Source organism: Carcharodon carcharias, chromosome 2 (assembly GCF_017639515.1).
Source record: "Carcharodon carcharias isolate sCarCar2 chromosome 2, sCarCar2.pri, whole genome shotgun sequence".
Lineage (NCBI taxonomy): Eukaryota > Metazoa > Chordata > Chondrichthyes > Lamniformes > Lamnidae > Carcharodon > Carcharodon carcharias.
Window position 1 is genome coordinate 145,516,025 of NC_054468.1, and position 20,428 is coordinate 145,536,452.

Genomic DNA, 20,428 nt, shown 5'->3' on the forward strand with positions numbered 1-20,428 from the left:
TCTGTGCACCTAACCTGTTGGATACAGCAGGGATTCCAAAAATTGGCATTTTTAAAATAATTCCATTTTATATCATTATCCTAACCTTGCTCCCAGTTATGCCCCAAATAGGAGCTTTCAGCTTGCCTTGAAGAAGGGTGAGTAAGCATTCTCACAAATGAAAATGCACCATTAACACCATGCAATGAATTTGATTTGTTAGTCATCACAAACGCTTTGCAGACTGATGTAGACTGAAGTGTTTATTTTTCCATGTAGGTATCGTTACATTTAAGTTCAGAGGGGTGAAGCACCATTACCTGGGAAAGGAACATTAATGCAAACAAGCCTTGTATTGAAATCAAATAACCAATGATACTGAATTGAGACTGGTTCAGATATCTCAGAAACTTTTAAATGTTCCGCTTATATTTTCAACCTTAACCGCATCCTATCATGTCATTGACTAATATACGGGGAGGGTTCCTCAGGCCCCGGCAGTTACTCAAGTTCTTCATGTGTTATCTTGGATGGTTCAGTGAGCTATTGGGATCATTATACCTAAGACTAACGCTGCCTTCACTCATTCTCCACATGTGCACCTTTCCAGCAGGAGCCACTGAGCGGAGAGAAACCTAAATGATGTTCTACCTCTCCCCACACGTCCAGGCCAATTGAGGTGATTGCAGTGCTCCCATTGCTCAGCATGGACAATAAGATTGAGTGTGGGAGCTTCTTGCTCTGCATGGCTCATAACAGTACAATGCTGTGTATTTAGTCAATGGACCATGAGAGGGACCATCTCTTGTTATATTTGGCCCTTGCCATTTACTGTTCTTTTTCTTGGGTGGCGGGGGGGGGAAGAAATATCCAGAGCCGTTGTTTTGGGCAACTTGTCAACACCAACCGGCTAAGTGGGCTGGATGTGGAAAGGGTTAAAGTTAAGATTGGGCCGTGCCATGCATGGTTTCTTTTGGGAATCATTTCATTCATCAGTGCTGCTTTAAGAGACGGAGGATGTTTGGCTGCATGCTCCACTTCTATCCTCACATGTCAACACACATCTCAAATTTTTTTTGAAAATTGCATCGCAATTTTTTTTTTGCTGCTTATAATTTATGTGGATATTAGGTTTTACTCACTAATGTGCAGCTCATTGAATGCATGCAGTAAATTGTGTTTTCACATTATACAATGTTTTGCTAGTCTGTTTTACACTACAAGTAGTGCTAAGCTTAGTTAACTATAAAACCTCTCATTTAAGCAGAAAGTTCTACTGATACACTTGCAGATCATTAAGTTTCTTGTTTCCTTTCTTCTCTCCCCAGACTCAATTGAATCTGTTGCTTGACAAATTACGCAGCACAGTGAGTACTAATAACTATATTAGACTGTTACATAAAATTGAGATTTTATCCCATAATTCGTGAGCAGGGCATTTTGTCCACAGATTGCGGGGAGAGAGCAGTGCTTTGCTGTGAATTTCTAGAGATGAAAGAAAAAATTAACTTGTATTTATATAGCCTTTCATAACCTCAGGATATCCTAAAGCACTTCACAACTAATGAAGTGCTTTTGAAGTGAGTTCACCAGGCAATCTATTTAGTGGTGTTAATTAACCACTAAATATTGGAGAACACCCTTGACCCCTGCTCTTCTTCAAGAGATGCCATGAGATCTTTTGCATTCACCTGAGAGTGCAACATCTCATCCAGCAGACAACATCTTTGGCAGCGCAACCCTTCCTCAGTACTGCACTAGATTGTGTTCTAGTTTCTGGATGCCGCATAAACCCACAACTTTCTGACTCAGAGATTGAGAGCGCTGCCACTGAGCCCCAGCTGACCTCTGTAGAAAATCACCCAGACAAAGAAAATTAGTATGTCATCTACACACAAAGTATATGGCAAGTGTATTTATTTTTATACTGTGGCACTCCACACACTCCTCTTGGGTCATGAGTATGAGCAGATAACCACCACTCAGGCTCTTCTATTCTGTAAATGACCAGGGTTCAGGGTAGCAGCACAGGGTGACTCCCGCATTACTTTTCTCTGGCTCCCTGTTAGAAAGCACGCATCCTTTGGTTTACCAACTCCCTCATGGCTCAGTTGAGATTAAAAATTTATTGTGTGCCGAGTAAACACTTGGTGGCATGGTGTGTTATGAGCAAGCATGCTATAGTATCAATGAAAGTGATGCTGCTGCTTGTTATGGGAACTGTATTCAATTCTGGTTGCAAATTAAAAGTAGGTTTATCACAAAAACTGGTAATAGAAGTTATAAAGTATTGGGAGAGAAATATTTTCACTACAGTGAAACTTGATGTAAATTAGCACAAATGATGTGTGTCACTCACTGCATTTCATTTCATTTTATTTCACTGTTTTTCATTAGGGATCCAGCTTTATTCGATGCATCAAACCTAATCTCAAAATGACAAGTCATCAGTTTGAAGGGGCACAAATTTTGTCACAGCTTCAGTGTTCAGGTGAGATTATTTTTCAGTTGCTGTATATTCACCATATCTTCAGCCTATGTTCTATGATATCAATATGTTTCATTAAGTGTTAAGCTCTTCCTCCTGCACACTGCCCAACAAAGCCCATGTGTATTATGTTCTCTCCCATTCGTACCCCATCTCTTCTTCAGCTCTTGGTATGTTCCTCTTATCCAGGAAGTCTTCTATATGCTCCCATTCCACCACCTAATCACCATGGCCTCTCTTTTGCCCACATGATTACATTTGGTATACTGCATCCTTTCTGCTGCTCTTCATAATTTGCAGCTACATAACCCAGGAGCATCCGATCAGCTTACAGATGTATCGTAATGATACCAGAATTTACCCCTTTGCCTCATCCATCAACTCAGTGTCTGTAGCTACCCACTCCAAATACCTGTCAAACATTAAAGTATCGATGAGCCGAAATTTCCTTCAAATTGACATTGATAAATCATGAATCCATTGTTTTGACTCCTCCTGGCACCTTCTTGCATCTGTCTTTGACTCCACCCCTTGTCACCTGTCACCTAAGCTAGTAGGTGCAGAACCTTGACACTGTACTTGACCCAGTGCTCAGCATCCTCCCTGCACATCATCTCCACTAATTAGACCAGTTTCTTCTATGGCATTTCCTGCCTTCACCACCAAAACCCTAGCCTGCTCCTTTATCACCTTGAGACTCAACTTTTCTCACACTTTGGCCTCCTTACTGCCTTCTCTGTAAACGTAGCTCATCCAAAATGTCACAGTGCATGTCCTCTCCCCATGCTCCCATCACCCCATCTTCTACAGGCTTCAAATTTGCCCAGCGCATTGGTTCCAAAATTCATGCTCTCATTTTGCCCTACCATAGCTGCCTCCTTGGATTTTACATCCACACGTGCACTCCCCGTTCCAAGAGGCAAAAATATCCTAAATGATTGGGTGTTTTAATGGCTGTTTCATAACAGTGTCTGGAATTTATTCTGGTGGTTGAGTTCATTCCATGATTTGACTCTCATAATATTCAAAATTACCAGATAAAATAAGCCATGGTTCAGTTCTTGCTCTAAAGTGGATTTATGTTCTTTCCCATTTTGATTGAAAGATTATACATGTGAACTGCATTGCTTTCAATGGTTGCTTTGTTGTGTAGGTATGGTGTCTGTGCTAGACCTCATGCAGGGTGGATTTCCATCACGTGCTCCATTCCATGAACTTTACAACATGTACCAGAAGTACATGCCTCCAAAACTCTGCAGGTTGGACCCTAGGCTCTTCTGCAAGGTACTTACTAGAGTAAAGCTTTGAATTTCTTTCAATAAGCTTCATGAAGGAATATCCTGCCGAATGACTCAGCAGGCTATCACATTGCATAACTGCAGCCTTACAGATTAGAAAGGTCATAAGTTTGACCCTGATCTATGTTAATTCAACGATCTCAGTTGGGCAAGTGGTGGGGATGTAGCAATTGGCCTTAATTTTCCTGAATTGAGGTAGAGGAGCAAACCGACCAGAGATCCTGACCCTACTACTCGAGCATGCGCTTGTGTGAATGTTTGATAGGGGAGGATTGGGCTTGATTCCATTCCCATGCTTTTAACCATCTTTGTCTAGGCCCACAATATGGTAGTGGAGGTACTTTGGCGCGATATGACTTATTATGACCTCTAGCCTCTCCAGTATATATAGAAGTAGCCCTATTCTCTAGGTCTTGGAGTTTACATGTCAACAAGTGACACTGGAATAGAGTTTGGTGGCTTCGAGTTCTCTCCAGGGACATAATCTAGCATGACACTTCAGTTCAATGCAGCATTGTGTGAGAGCCATCTTTTGGAAGACGCATTAAAATGAGGTTTCCTCTGCCTGTTTAAGGATGTAAAGTATTCCATGGTACAATTTACAAAGATCAAAGAAGTTCTCCTCATATTTTAGCCAACATATATCCCTCAATCAACATCACAAAAATAAAATGAGACCAGTTGGTCATTTATCTCATTATTTGTGCGCAAATTGGTTACTGCAATTGCCTACACAAGTGATTATATTCCAAAAGCAGTTCGTTGTCTGGAAAGTGCTTTGGAGTTTTCTGAGAACATGAAATAAAATCTATTGATAATTAAATTAAACATGGATGTACATATATTCCACACAGACTAGACTTTTATTTAATAAAATAAAAGCAAAATATGTGGATGCTGGAAATCTGAAACCAAAACAGAAAATGCTGGAAAAACTCAGCAGGTCTAACAGCATCTGTGGAGAGAAAAAAAAAGTGTTAACATTTCAAGTTCCTATGACTTGAAGAAGAGTCATACAGACTTGAAACGTTAGCTCTGACATTTTCTCTCCACAGATGCTGTTAGACCTGCTGAGTTTTTCCAGCATTTTCTGTTAGACTTCTATTTAGCAGCATTCTATTTTTTTTATTTGAAAAGCCAAGCTGAAATGGGGAGGCCACTAATCAAATAATAAAAATTAGGAGGCATCAAGGAGCAAATTGTTGTTTAGTAACTTAAACATTGTTTAACAATTTACACACCCTTTAATTTATTTCCCTTCCTATTTTTTTCCAGGCATTGTTCAAAGCCTTGGGTCTCAATGAGAATGATTACAAGTTTGGTCTTACCAAAGTCTTTTTCAGACCTGGCAAGGTAATAAAACCCTCTTTCCCAAAATATTCTCAATGCTCAACTTTTGGAATCTATTTTCTGCTTCAAAACATCAAATTAGAAGGCTTGCTTTATAATTAGAGACCATGGGACAAAAAAAAATCCATCAGGACTACTGTGGATTAAAGAAGAACAGGAGCGGTAGTTTAGCATTCTTGGTTACAGCATTTTCAGAAGGGTTAAGGAGGGTGATTAAAAAAGGAACGGTTGTCATGTTTTTGGTTAAATAAACAATCACAGCTATCAGGAGGGATGAAAGAAGGAGCATCAAATGAAACCGTATGAGTTGGACTGAGGAACAAAAAAGGAGCAATCACATTGCTGGAGTTATAACAAAGATCCTTGAGCAGTTAGAGAGATATAGAAGAGCCAATATGTAAGCAAATTGCCAAGAGATACAGAAACATTCGGGCAGTAATAAGGGATTTCAGCTACCCTAATATCACCTGGGATCAGTTCCTTGTAAAAGGTATACAGGGTGCAACAATCTTAAAATTGCATTCTGGAGAACTTTTTAGTCAGTGCATAGCAAGCCAGACAAGAAAAGGGGCGATTCAGGAATAGTTTTAGAGAAACTAAGTCTTTTGGTCATGATCATAATTCAGTTAGACTTATAGTGGTTATGGAAAAGGATAAAGATAGACCAATAGTAAAAAAAATCATACAGGGAAAGACCAATTTCACAAAGCTGCGATGTGATTTGGCAAAAATAGACCAGGACAGCTACTTGAAGATAAATCAGTGTTGGAGCAGTGGGAGACATTCAAGGAGGAGATAAATCAGACCAAATAATGCCCACAAAAAAAACAATGGGATTCACAAATAGAGAGCCCCTGGATGTCAAAGAGCATTAAGAGTGGAATAAGGCAAAAAAAAAGCTCATGTCAAATGCCAAAAACTCAATACTGCAGAAAGCCAAGACAAGCATAGACAGTGCAGGGATGAAATTAAAAGGAAAATTAGAGAGGAGATGATAAAATATTGGCAAGTGAAACCAAAGAAAACCCAAAGACATATTATAAACAGATTTAGGGCAAGGGGATAACTAAGGAAAGAGTTAGATCTTAGATCTTATCCAAAGATCAGAGACTAAAAAGGTAATTTATGTGTGGCAGTGCAAGATGTGGCCATGGTTCTTAAAGAATGCTTTGCGTCTATGTTCATAATAAAGGAAGGGGCAATGTAGACATTGTAGTTAAAGGAGAGGAGTGTGGAATATTGAATGTGATAAACTAGCTAGGGAGGAATTATTAAGATATTTACTATCTGTGAAAATGGGTAAATAACTAGGGCTGAATGAAATATATGAATGAAATGTGCTGAGGGAAACCAGAAAAATTAGCAAAAGCTCTGTCCATCATTTTCCATCTTCTCTGGCTACAGGTGTAGTGCTGGAAGATTGTTAATGCTGTACCTTTTAAAAAGGGTGCAGGATATAGCCTGAGTATTTACCACCAGTTAGCCTAACCTTGGTAATGGGCAAATCATTAGAAAAAAGTTTGCGACAGAATAAATTTTCATTTAGAAAGGTATAGGTTAATCAAGGATAGTAAGTAAGGATTTGTTGTGGAAGTTTGTGTCTGACTAACTTGATTGATGAAGGTAGCACTTTTGGTGTCAGCTTCATGGATTTTCGCAAGGTCCCGATATAAATGACTGGTCAGAAAATTAAAAGCTCATGAGATCCAAAGAGAATTGGCAAGTTGAATCCAAAGTTGGTTCAGTGACAGGAGCCAAAGGTAATGACCGACAGGTGTTTTTGTGACTGGATGGCTGTTTCCAATTGGGTTCCACAGGGCTCAGTGCAGGGTCCCTCGCTGTTCATGGTGTGTATCAATGATTTCGACTTACATGTAGGAGGGATGACAGAAGTTTGCAGATGATATGAAAATTGGCTGTGTGCTTGCTAGTGAGGGAGAAAGCGGTAGCCCCAAGAAAATATCAATGGACTGATAAGGTGGATAACAAAGTGGCAAATGAAATTCAATCTAGAGAAATGTGAGGTCATGCATTTGGAGGAGACAAACAAGGCAAGGGGACTACACAGCAGTAGGATTCTGAGGAGCGTATAGGAACAGAAAAAGCTTGGAGTGTATGTTCAAAGATCCCTGAAGGTAGCAGGACAGGTAAGCAAGGTGCTCAAGAAGGCATATGGGGGACTTTTCTTTATTAGCCAAAGCAGAGAATATAAGAACAGGAAGGTTAGGTTAGAATTGTATAAAACACTGGTTGTGTCGCAGCTGGAGTATGGATACAGTTCTTGCCACTGCATTACAGGAACTATATGATCACATTAGACAGGGAACAGGAAATTTGCAAGGATGTTGCCAGGAATAAAGAATTTTAAATATGAGGTAAGATTGGATAAGCTGGAGTCGTTTTCTTTGAAGTAGAGGAGGCTAAGAGCAAATTTAATTGCGATGTATAAAATTATGAGAAGCATAGAAAGAATGGAGCGAGAGGATCTGTTTCTGCTCTCAGAGAGGCCAATGACTAGACAGCATAGATTTAAAGGAATTGGTGGAAGAATTAGACGAAAATTCAGTATTCATTTCACTCAGAGGTTGGCGGGGGTTCTGGAGCTCACTATCTGGTAGAATTGTATTTAAAAAGTGGTTGGATATGTACTTGACCTGTACAAAACCTGCAGGGCTAGGGGCCAAGAACTGAAAAGCAGGAATAAGCGAGATAGCTGTATTTCAGCCAGCACAGATACAATGGGCTGAATGGTATAATTATTTTTCTATGTTTGATCCAACCACTTAACTTGGATCAGGATTAGTTGACCAGGATTGTGGGGCAGAAAACCTGTAAGTGCTGCTCTCTTTGCAAAACTGCAGAACGGTAGAGAACAGCCATAGGGGATCCAAAGATCCATTATTCTTTCCTATAGCTGAAGCCAAGAAACAATCAGAAAGCTGGTTTCAGTTGAGAGAGTCAGTGTGAAATAACAAGGTATGCCTTGAGATTTAATGTGATTTTCTTTTCTCCTTGCCATGTTTGCTTTAAAAGTTCTAATTTATATGTTTCTATGATTGTCAAAGTTGCTATGGGAAAATGGGAAATGCAAGTCTTGTATTTGGCTAATGAGTTTGGACAAACATCAGGAAATTATACCACAAAATACGAGCATGTATTTGAAATCCTGTCATGTGCTAATTAAGCAAAGGCAATAACCTGTCTATTTGAAATTGTCTGTTTATTTGGGGGTTTATCCCCCCATTAGTACAGTACAGGGACCTATTTCATATGAATGCATTAAGTGCTTGCATAGGATATAAATGACACAGAAACGTTTATTTTCAAATAATGATCCAATTCCCTTTTAAAGCCACAATTGAGTCTCCACCACACATTCAGGCAGTGCATTCCAGATCTTAATCACTCGTTGAGTAAACAAGTTTTTCTCATGTCCTCACTGCTTCTTTTGTCAATCACCTTAAGCCAGTGTGTTCTAGTTCTCCATCCTTCCATCAATGGGGACAGTTTCTCCATATCTATCCTGTCCAAAGACCTCATGATTTTGAACACCTCTATCAAATCTTGTCTCAACTTTCTCTTCTGCAAGAAGAACAATGCTTGCTTCTCCAATCTATCCGCATAACTGAAGTTCCATATCCCTGAAACCATTCTTAATCTTTTCTGCACCTTCTCTAATGTCTTTACACCCTTACTAAAGTGATGTTCAGAACTGGACGGAATGCTCCAGTTTTGGCCAAACTTGTTTTATGCAAGTTTATTGTAACTTCTTTCCTTTGTTACTCTATACCCCTATTTATAAGGCTCAAGGTCTTATATGCTTTATTAACCACTCTCAACCTGCCCTGCCACCTTCATTGATCTTTGCACATATATACCAGTGAAGAACTGTCCTGGATTTTTTGGGTTTGTACCATATTCAATATGGTTGTCCCGTCTCCCAGGCTGTCTGCAACCAAGACACTGTTTGCCCCATATTGTGAGGTATGAGTTTTCCGCATGCACAGTATGCATATATGCATTGTGCTATTCTATTTGATCTCCGCTCCGATGACTTGAACAACTCTGGCAGAGGTGACTGCCAAAGTGTTCCATAAATTTTTGGCCAGGCATTGTCACCCTGATATGCACCCAAGTCCCTCTGCTCCTGCACCCCCTTTAGAATTGTGCCCTTTATTTTATATTGCCTCTCGCCGTTTTTTCTAACATTAAATTTCCACCACTTTCTCAACGGCAGTTAGGAATAGGCAATAAATGTTGGTCGAACCAGTGGCACCCACATCCTAAGAACGAATATATTAAAAAATATTCACCTGCCATTTGTCCATCCATTCTACCTATCTATCTGTGTCCTTTTGAAGTGGTTTTATAAAGTCAAGTACTATAGGACGTATCTGTTGGACTGGTTCTGTAACGTGTGGTGAGAACATCAACATGAGGGAAAAATCCACTTGACCTTGTCCTCACAAATCTACCTGTCACAGATGAAGATGTCCATGATAGTATTGTGCCATGTGGGAACTTCAAGACATTTCATGTTTTTGGGAGACCACATGTGTAGGAAGTGTCTCCAGCTGTTTGAACTAAAGGTCAGGATTTCTGAGCTTGGGGGCAGCTGGAGTCACTGGAGCTTCAGGAAGGCTGAGTGCTTCCTGGATCACATGTCCCAGGAGGTGGCCATTTCACAGACAATCAGTATTCAGCATAGTGGATGGATGATCATCCTGAAGAGTAGAAGTACAGGAAACTTTGGGGTGTGTGCCATTCTTAAACCAAAACTCAGCATTGGAGACTGCTGGGAGTGACGGCACCTTGAAGGAATGCAGTGCTGTCCAAGGCACCAGTTGGGATGAGAATGAACAAAAGGGAACAACAAAGTAGAAATCTAGAAGATTCCATGGTTAGGGGCCAGACAGGTATTTTTGTAACCATCATGAGTCCCGCATGGTGTGTTGCATCCTAATGCCAGGGTAAAGGACATCATGGACAGGGTGCAGAATATTCTGTAGATGGAAGGAAGTGTGCAAGTAATTGTGGTACACATTGGTATCAATGACAATAGAGAGGGTAGGTATTGAGGTCCAATAGTCAAATTTTAAGGAACTAGGGAGAAAGTTTAAAAACTAGGAGCTCATAGGTAGTAACCTTTGGAGTACCATTCTCAGCGCCTCAGACACTAAAGCAGCCCATGTCCATAAGCAGAAAGACGAGGAGAATATTCAGGCTGGGCTGATAAGTAGCAAATAATGTGTTAGGCAATGACCACCTCCAACAAGAGCAAATCTAACCATCTCCCCATGATATCCAATGGCATTACCATCACTGAATCCTCCACTGTGAGTGTCCTGAGGGTTACCATTGAACTGGATCAGCCATATAAACACTGTGGCTACAAGAGCAGGCCAAAGGGCAGGAATTCTGTGGTGACTAACTCACCTCCTGACTCCCCAAAGCCTGTCCACCATCCAGTTTCTGTCAGTTATACATACCATCTTTGGGATAACTCATTACCTCACAATGTTCTTATCTTGTACATCTAATTGTTATATCCTTAATTACAAATGAGTTTATAACATAAACACGGAATGACCTGTCCATTATGTCCGCAGTTATGGAAAATTTGTAAAACAATCTCAGAATGACCTGACCTTCACCACAAACGATGTTCACAGTTTATTCCAAAGCTTAAGCTTATCCTGATATTTTGCTGCTGTGCCAAGTCATCTGCATATTTAAACTTGACCCTGAGGTCAAGCTCTCAGTTTATTACAGTATAACCCCTAGACCATTCATCAACCTATTTTACCTTGACCCAAAGGTCACATTCCTTAGCTTATCATGGACTGACCCATAGGCTAGTCGTCAGTTTCTGGGCCTGGCCAAAAGATCATATGCATTCACACAAGCCTGGGTGACCCCATGATGTGTCCTGATATCCCACTTCAATCTGAACAACATTCAAGCTTGGGTTGATGATTGACAAGTAACATTAGTGCCACACAAGTGCCAGGCAATGACCATCAACAAAAATATAGAATTAACCATTTCATTTTCATATTCAGCCCCATCACCATCGCTTAATTCATCACCATCAGCATCCTGGGGGTTACCATTAACCAGAAATGTAATTGGACCAGTCACAGATACTGTGGCTGCAAGAGCAGGTCAGAGGCTGGGAATTCTATGGTGAGTAACTCACCTCCTAACTCCCCAGAGCCTATTCACCATCCGCAAGGCACAAGTCAGGAATGTGATGGAATATTCTCCATTTTCCTGGGTGAGTGCAGCTGTTATGACGTGGCAGCTGATGTGTGCCAGGCGGACGAAATCCATGAGGGAAACTTGGTCATGCTATCTCAATGGTTTTGCAGTTTGTATTTATTACAGTACATGTGCACTAAATTCAGAAGTAATAAGTCTACCAAGACCTTTACAGACTAAAAAAATTAAATTAAAATATTTATTAACAAAATAAAAGATGTCAAGCACATACATAAGACTACAATTACTTACTACTATAATAACTCCTAAAATTCCAAATTGACCTGACTCCCAGTTACACAGCCTTTAAGTCAACAATCCAAAAAAGATTTTAGATTTAAAACAGAACCAGCAAATTAACACAATACCCAATTAACAGTGGAATTCCAAATGGGTTTTCCCCAATTTCAGTCTTGTTATATAGTAGACTTATGTAATATGCTGGGGGCTTTATTAAGGCTATTTCTCACACTCCTGTTAAATCTTCCATGGCCTTCTGACACATAGCATTTCATTCTCCTTTATATATGTTTCTCCCTTTTTTAGTATGTAAATTCTATTGTTCCATATGTCTTTGAAACTGTATCTTCCTCATAATATAAAAACTTCCATGTTACCAATGTTTTCAGTCACCTTCAGGGAAAAATAAACACATTCCTTAGCCTTGCTTATCTGGATAGTTGTAAACAGACTAAAATCCCTTTGAAATCCAAACAATCCCTTCACTTATCTAAAAACACAAATTTCCTTCATGCCTTACATGCTTAGCCGGAATCCATGTTTACTCATTAGCGTGTCAAGCACCTAGCTTCTTTTGATGATTTCAAACTTGCAGTCTACTTGACTTCAAATGTAATTAACTCAAACAATCACCCAACTATACTTATGCGCATAAACCTACATTAAATGAAGCAGAATAATATAATAGAAAAAAAAGTTAGTTTAATGACACCCCTATCCTTATGGCAAAATGAACTGTAATAATTTTAAAAGACAGCTTCATTTTCTTAACCCATCTGACACTACCTATTATATTTATCTATGTACCCAAACTATTACATTACCAGATGCATTAGCATATGTATACAAATCCTTTGTATTAACTGAGCTCATTTCAGTCCTGTGTCCAGGTTTTAAATGCCCAATTTCCCTTTTGAGCTTTAAACTCTCGACAATGTACTTGCAATTAGATTTTCACGTCCAACCACATGTATAATATGTATATTAAATGGTTGCAGTAATAAACTCCAGCTGAACAGCCTTGCACTTTGATCTCAAAATCTATCCAGAAATTTTAAAACCTTATAGTCTGTATAAACAATTGTTTCTAATGAATTGTTTGCAACATAAGACTCAAACTTCTGCAATGCTAACACCAGACCAAGTCTCCTTTTCTATCATTGAATATTTTCTCTGTTGTACATTCAACTTTTTGAAAAATACTCTTATCAGTTTCTCAATTCCAGTTTCTTCATCTTGCAACAGTACAACCCCAATGCCAATATCACTTGCGTCAGTGGCCAACTTAAATTGTTTGGCATAATTAGGTATTGCCAAAACTGGTGTAGTTAATAGTTTTTAAACTGTCAAATGCTTCCTGACACTCCTTTGTCAATTGAAATTTCTTGTTTTTAAATAAGCAACTACACTACTAAAATTTGGTATGAATTTCCAGTAAAACCCACTCATGCCTAGAAATCTCAAATCTTCTCATTTTGTTGTAGGCACGGGGAAATTCACAATGGCTTTGACTTTAACATCTCTCGGAGCCACCTTACCATGTCCAATGGTATGGCCTAAATATGTAACTTGCGCTTTTGCAAATTCACTTTTAGCCAAGTTCATCACCAAATTAGCTTCTTGCAGTCGATTAAATAATTCTTCCAGATGTTGTAAATGCTCCTCCCAAGTTTGACTGAAAACTATCAGGTCGTCACTATAAACTGCACAATTGCTCAGTTCTGCAATTACTTTGTCAGTTTTTGAATTGTTCCTGGTACATTTTTCATACCAGATGGCATGATGTTAAACTGATGTAGTCCATCTGGTGTCACAAAAGCCAATATCTCCTTCACTGTCTCCAATACTGGTACTTGCCAGTAACCTCTCAGCAAGCCAATCTTTGTGATAAACTTTGTCCCACTTTCTCAATACAATCTTCCAACCATAGTTTAGGATATGAATCAGCTTTTGTCACCACATTCATCTTTCGATAGTCCACTCCCAGTCTTTGTGTTTCACCTGGTTTCGGTACTGGCACAATAGGTGAACTCCAGTTACTGCAACTAGACTCAACTATGTCATTTTGAACAAAAACAAAAACAGAATTACCTGGAAAAACTCAGCAGGTCTGGCAGCATCGGCGGAGAAGAAAAGAGTTGACATTTCGAGTCCTCATGACCCTTCGACAGAACTTGAGTTCGAGTCCAAGAAAGAGTTGAAATATAAGCTGGTTTAAGGTGTGTGTGTTGCGGGGGGGGGGGGGGGGGGGGGGGGGGGGGGGGTAGAGAGAGAGAGGTGGAGTGGGGGTGTGGTTGTAGGGACAAACAAGCAGTGATAGAAGCAGATCATCAAAAGATGTCAACAACAATAACCTGCTGAGTTTTTCCAGGTAATTCTGTTTTTGTTTTTGTTTTGGATTTCCAGCATCCGCAGTTTTTTTGTTTTTTATGTCATTTTGAAGCATGAATTCAATTTCTTTCTGTACTTGTGATAACTTTGCTGGACTTAATCTATAAGGATGTTGCCTTATCGAAAATGAATCCCCTACAGACACGTCATGTGTAGCTAAATTTGTCCTCCCCAACTTATTCCCATCAATAGCTTTGTGTGACTGCATAGCTTCTCCAAGTCGTTTTGGCATTTGTCTGGAAGGTAACTCAATATCACATTTAAATTTTTAAGTACCCTTTCATTATCCAATTTGATTAGAGGAGAATCAATTTCAGAACCCTTCTTTCTACCTCTTTATCCTTACCTACCACCTCTAATACCTCATTTTGGTCCTGTCCCCTGTCAAAGTATTTTTAAGCAGTTTTTCATGATACACCGTCTGCTTTTTTCTACCTGGAGTATTTATTAAATAATTTATTTCACTCAGTTTCTTTTCAATCCCGTAAGGCCCATTAACCCTTCAGCGATTCACCCAGAACTGGTAACAAAACTAACACTTTATCCCCAGCAACAAAACGGTGGCTCTCCTATCTGCCTTCACTTTCATCACTTGTGATAATGTTCCCTAGCTAACTCTCATGCTCAGTTCAATCTTTCTCTGAAGTTTAATACATAATGCAGGAGAGTAGTTTCCAAATTTTGATCCATCAATTTCTCATTAACTTTAGTGGTCCCCTTATTTTGTGACTGTACACTAATTCAAAAGGACTAAATCCAGTCGATGCATTAGGAACATCCCTAATAGCAAATAACAAGAATGGAATTCCCTATACCAACCCTGTGGATAGTCTTGACTATAAGCACTCATCATGGTTTTTAAAGTTTGATGCCATCTTTCCAAAGCCCCTTGTGATTCAGGATGGTAAGCTTTTGACTTAAACCTTTTGTATCCCCAAACTATTAAAACTTTCCTTTAATAGCTGTGACATGAAATTTGAACTCTGACCTGATTGTATTTTGTTTGGTAAACCATACCTTGTAAAAGAATTTAGTCAACTCTTCCACAATTCTTTTTGCTGTAATGTTTCTCAAAGGTATTGCTTCAGGAAACCTTGTAGACACATCCATTATTGTCAGGAAGTACTGATTTCCACTTTTCATCTTAGGAGGGTGTCTAACACAATCAATCATGACCCTAGTAAAAGATTCCTCAATTGCTTGAATTGGAATTAAAGGTGTTGGCTTAATCACTGCTTGTGGCTTCCCTATCACCTGACATGTGACATGATCTACAGGATTTGATTACATCTTTGAAATGCAGGCCAATAAAAATGTTTTTATGTTTTCACTTGTGTCTCTCTAATTCCTAAATGTCCCTCTATGAGAATTTCATGAGCTACTCTTAGTATTTAATTTATATATCCATGTAGTATAACAATCTGATGTACTTCCATCAATTTTTCATCTGCTGAAACTTGATATGGTCGCCACTTCCTCATTAACACATTACCCTTAAGGTAACTCGGCCTCTGTTTCTGAATAAGCTGTCTGATATAACTGCTTTATTCATGGTTCCTTTTGTTGTAGCTCTACCAACTGCCTTGAGCTGAACGCTTCAGCTTCATCCTCTTCCATTCTCTCTTTCTGAGCAATCTTATCAAAGATTGTATCAGCTAATTGAACTTCACTTTTTCCCTGCCTTTTAACTTCCTCCTCTGTTTCAACCTGTGAGCTTGTGACCTTTTTACCACACAATCTGGAAACAATCTAGGATGCTCTTTCTGTAACACTTCTATTGAAAACACCTCTACAGGTTGCTCAATTACTGTAGGCATCACCCACATCTGCAACCCAGCTATGTTGTTACCTAAAATAGCCTGAACCCCTATAATGGGCAATTTTTTCACTACTCCAACAATCACCTCACCTGTTTTCCACTTACTCTTTAAGTTTACCTTCCACATTGGAATAAGTTTAGCATCTCCCTTAGCCCCACTAATTGTCACCTGCCCCTGCAATACTCCTGAGCAACAAATATCACTGACACATAAGATTAAGGATTGTCTAGCCCCTGTGTCTGTTAAAATTTTAATATCTTTACCTGCTCTGTACACCTGGAAAGTTTTCCCCTTCACATAGAAAATCTTTAAACATTTCTACAGCATGCTCTTCAGAACTCCCTTGGGTGAATTGTGAACACATTCCCACTTCTTTGTCTGTCACTAATTCTTCCTGCTTTACCTGTACACAAACCACTGGTTTTTCCTGTGCCTGGATCTCAGAACCCACAGCACTTTTACTTCCAGAACTTTTCTGTATTTCAATTATTGTAACAGATTTTCCCTGTAACTTCCAACACATTGACTTCGTGTGCCCAACCTTTTTACAATGGAAATGCCTCCGTTTTCGAGTGTCACTTCTACCTTCAACAACTTCCTTTTTAGTCTGAGAAAAAGCTTCCTGGGAATTTCCAACTACTCCCTTGACTACCCACCTTGTGACTTTCTATCCTCTGATTTAAAAGGATGACGAAAGAAAGGTTTAGATCTGTGAACTGTCTCAAAATCATCAGCTATCTCTGCTGTTTGTCTTACCGTTTTATCCCTCTGTTCCCCCACATGAGTTCTCACTACCAAAGGAATGGAATCTTTAAACTCTTTCAACAGAATTACTTCCCTAAGAGCTGCATAAGTTGTCTCTACCTTTAATGACCATATCCAATGGTCAAAATTACTTTGTTTTACTCTCTCAAACTCAATATAAGTTTGTCCAAGCTGCTTCCTTATATTCCTACATTTCTGCCTGTATGCCTCAGGAACCAACTCATATGCTCTCAAAATAACCCTTTTTACTGCATCATAATCCACCGACACTTCTTCTGACAGTGAAGCATAAACCTTAGGAGCTCTACCCACTAACCCAGACTGTAAAAGCAATGCCCAGTTTTCTTGTGGCCATTTCATCTGTTCAGTTATCTTCTCAAATGAAATAATGCCTCCACATCCCTTTCTTCAAACTTCGGAAGAGTTTGCACAAATTAAAACATTTCCCCATTGGATTTTAGGTTGAACAATTTTTCATCAGAACCTTCCTCAGCACCTGAGGTCTCTTTTTTAAAGTCCAGTTTTTAAGCCGGTATTCTCTTTCTCTTTCCTTCTCTCTCCCCTCCATTGCTAACCTCTCCCTCTGCAGGTTGCGTTTTTGCATTTCCATATCTCTTTGAAATACCCTCCCTTTTACTCTTTTTCTGTTGCCTCTGTTCAAGTTTTTTCATTTCCATTGCTTGTTGAAATTCATCTGCTTCATTTCTAACTGAAACCTCACTCCTTCCAGCTGGCGTCAGGTATCATTTCCAACTTCAAATGCTGTGCTATCACATCAACTATGTCTGCTTTCTTTGCCCCTACAGGTAACCTCAGCTGCAACTTATCCACCAATTCTGTTAACTTACCCATGGATACTTTTTGTAACACAATCAGAATTATATCTTCTACTCCCAAAAAGGCTTTGCCCGTGGACACAGCCATTTTTGCAGTCTCGCCACTTAAAATCCTTCACCAACTCCTGAATTCAAAATGCTTCTCATCCTCATAGCCTTAAGATTCACCAACTCCAAACCAATCAAGGAATTTCAAGCACCCTGCAAAGATCCCCCAATTTGTTATGACATGGTAGATGATGTGTGCCAGGCAGACAAAATTTGTGTTTATTACGAGATGTATGCACTGAATTCAGAAGTAATAAATCCACCAAGACCTTTAGAGGTTTAAAAAATTAAATTAAAATATTTATCAACAAAAGAAAAGATTTCAAGTGCATACATAAGATTACAATTGCTTACTACTATAATAACTCCTAAAATTCCTAATTAACTTGACCCCCCAGTTACACTCCCTTTAAGGCAACAGTGCAAAATAGATTTTCGATTTAAAACAGAACCAGCAAATTAACACCATACCCACCTAATTCCAAATGGGTTTTCCCCAACTTCAGTTTCATTATGTAGCAGATTTATGTAACATGCTGGGGGCTTCATTAAGATTATTTCACACACTCCCGCTAGATCATACATGGCCTTCTGACACACAGCATTTTATTCTCCTTTATATATGTTTCACTCTTTTCTAATATGTAAATTATAATTGTGCCATATGTCTTTGAAACTGTATCTTCCTCATAACATGAAAACTTCCATGTTACCAATGTTGCCAGTAACCTTTGGGAAAAATAGCCTTGCTTATCTGGCTAATTGTAAAAGACCAAAATCCATTTGAAATTCAAACAATCTCTTCACATATCTAAAAATGCAAATTCCCTTCACATCTTACATGCTAAGCCAGCATCCATGTTTACTCATTAGCATGTCAAGCACCTAGCTTCTTTTGATGATTTCAAATTTAGTCTACTTGACTCCAAATATAATTAAATCACACACACAGAGACCCAACTATACTTACCCCCATAAACCTATTTTACAATAAACCACAATAATATACTGAAAAATATACGTTAGTTTCATGACATAGCTCCAATAACATTCAATGGTCATCCAGGACAAAGCAGCCCTCTTGATCGGCACCCCATCCACCACCTTAAACATGCCGTCCCTCCACCGCCAATGCACTGTGGCAGCAGTGTACACCGTATACAAGATGCACTGCAGCAACTCACCAAGGCTCCTTCACCAGCACCTTCCAAACTCATGACCTCTACCACATAGGACAAGGAAAGCAGATACAGGGAAACACCGCCACCTGCAAGCCCCCCTCCAAGTCATACACCATCCTTACTTGGCAATATATTGCTGTTCCTTCACTGTTGCTGTTCAAAAGTCTGGAACTTTCTCCCTAAAGGCACAGTGGGTGCGTCTACAATACATGGACGACATGGGTTCATGAAAGCAACCCACCACCACCGTCTAATGGGCAATTAGGGATGGGAAGTAAATGCTGGCCTTCCTAGCAATGCCCATATCCCATATACAAAGAAAAGAAAGTATTTTCCTGCACATTAATCTTTGCTTCCTGAAGCCTCCAGGGCCCACACAAGCTTGTCCACACTTGTGAGCAGGGATTCAAACTATACTCATCTTCTGTATTATGGGCCATTTGGCATGAACTTTTTTTCTAAGACTAAGAGGAAATTTGTGATCAGGAAGAGTACACAGCAAGTTATTAACATCTGGAATACATGACCTAGAAGGTTTATTCAAAAGTAATTTTCAGAAAGGAATTGACTAAAATCTTAGCAAGACGGTTTGCAGGGCTAAGGAGACGGATCGGGTATGTGGATAGCTCATTGAAAGAGCCAATGCTGGCATGATGAGTCAAATGGCTCCTTTCTATGTTTTTCAATTCTGTGATTAAATTGTAATGTTTTCCCTGAACCTTTGTTTGATTTTATTTTGTTTTGCCTAAAAGTTTATTGCATTGCTGTGATCTATATTATGGGATGCTGTGGTTACAAGGAGCATCATATTGCTGCGCACTAGGTCAAGCAGAATCTGAAAGAGAAAGAAAGCCTGATGGAGTGTGTCTGACCTTTCATCAAAATCCCAGTCCTACCCTGCAGCCTTTGAGACCACTTTATCTGAATTGTGTTTGTTGCTCAGTTTGCAGAGTTTGATCAGATCATGAAGTCTGACCCAGAACATCTGTCGGTGTTGATGCAACGTGTGAATCACTGGCTCATTTGCAGTCGATGGAAGAAGGTTCAGTGGTGTGCACTGTCTGTCATTAAATGTAAGTTTAAGTGTGGTGGTCATGCTCTTTGTGGAATCTATTTTTATATTAATATTTCTCCACATCACATTTACAGTACCTTTAAAATGAGATTATTTATATACTGTGTCATGGGTATCAATCCATGGAATTATGTGAATACATTGTTCTGGGGAGCCGCTAGCAAGACTGGCATTTATTGCCATCCTTATTTGTCCTTGAGAGGGTAGTGATGAGGCTTTTTCTTGAACCATTGCAGTCTTGGATGCTGGAGATGCTCCACAGTGCTATGAGTTAGGGAGTTACACAAATTTAACCCAGCAGTGATGAAGGAATGACATGACGTCCAAGTCTCAATGGCATGATTTGGAGGTAATGGTGTTCCCATGTGCTGCTGCCCTTGTCCTATTTGGTAGTGGAGATCATGAGTTTGGGCGTTGCTGCACTGCATTCCTTCGCCACTGCAACCAAGATGTGCCAGTGGTGGGCGGAGTGAATATTTAAGCTGATGGATGAGATGCCAATTAAGTGGGCTACTTTGTCCTTTTTGGTATCGAGCTGCTTGAATGATGTTGCAGCTGCACTCATCCAGGCAAGTGAAGTGTGCCTCATATTATAAATTTCTACAGGTTGGTAAGAATGAGAAAGATTTACTAATTTCTCAGCAGCAACGTCGCTCTCTTCTTCAAAACATTATATTGCAGATTATCTATTTTTAC

The 20,428-nt window shown here is 39.5% G+C and overlaps 1 protein-coding gene across 4 annotated transcripts in view; it reads left to right on the top strand.

Annotated features, from left to right (window-relative positions):
• The window catches only part of myo6a (myosin VIa), a 374,163-nt gene that overhangs the window by 224,053 nt on the left and 129,682 nt on the right, over positions 1-20,428 (top strand). For all 4 annotated transcript variants that reach the window (XM_041215736.1, XM_041215766.1, XM_041215745.1 and 1 more), the window contains exons 19-23: positions 1,308-1,346; positions 2,377-2,470; positions 3,621-3,751; positions 5,041-5,118; positions 19,601-19,730. In XM_041215736.1, the coding sequence (XP_041071670.1) occupies positions 1,308-1,346; positions 2,377-2,470; positions 3,621-3,751; positions 5,041-5,118; positions 19,601-19,730 (472 nt within the window). The remainder of the gene's footprint in view (positions 1-1,307; positions 1,347-2,376; positions 2,471-3,620; positions 3,752-5,040; positions 5,119-19,600; positions 19,731-20,428) is intronic.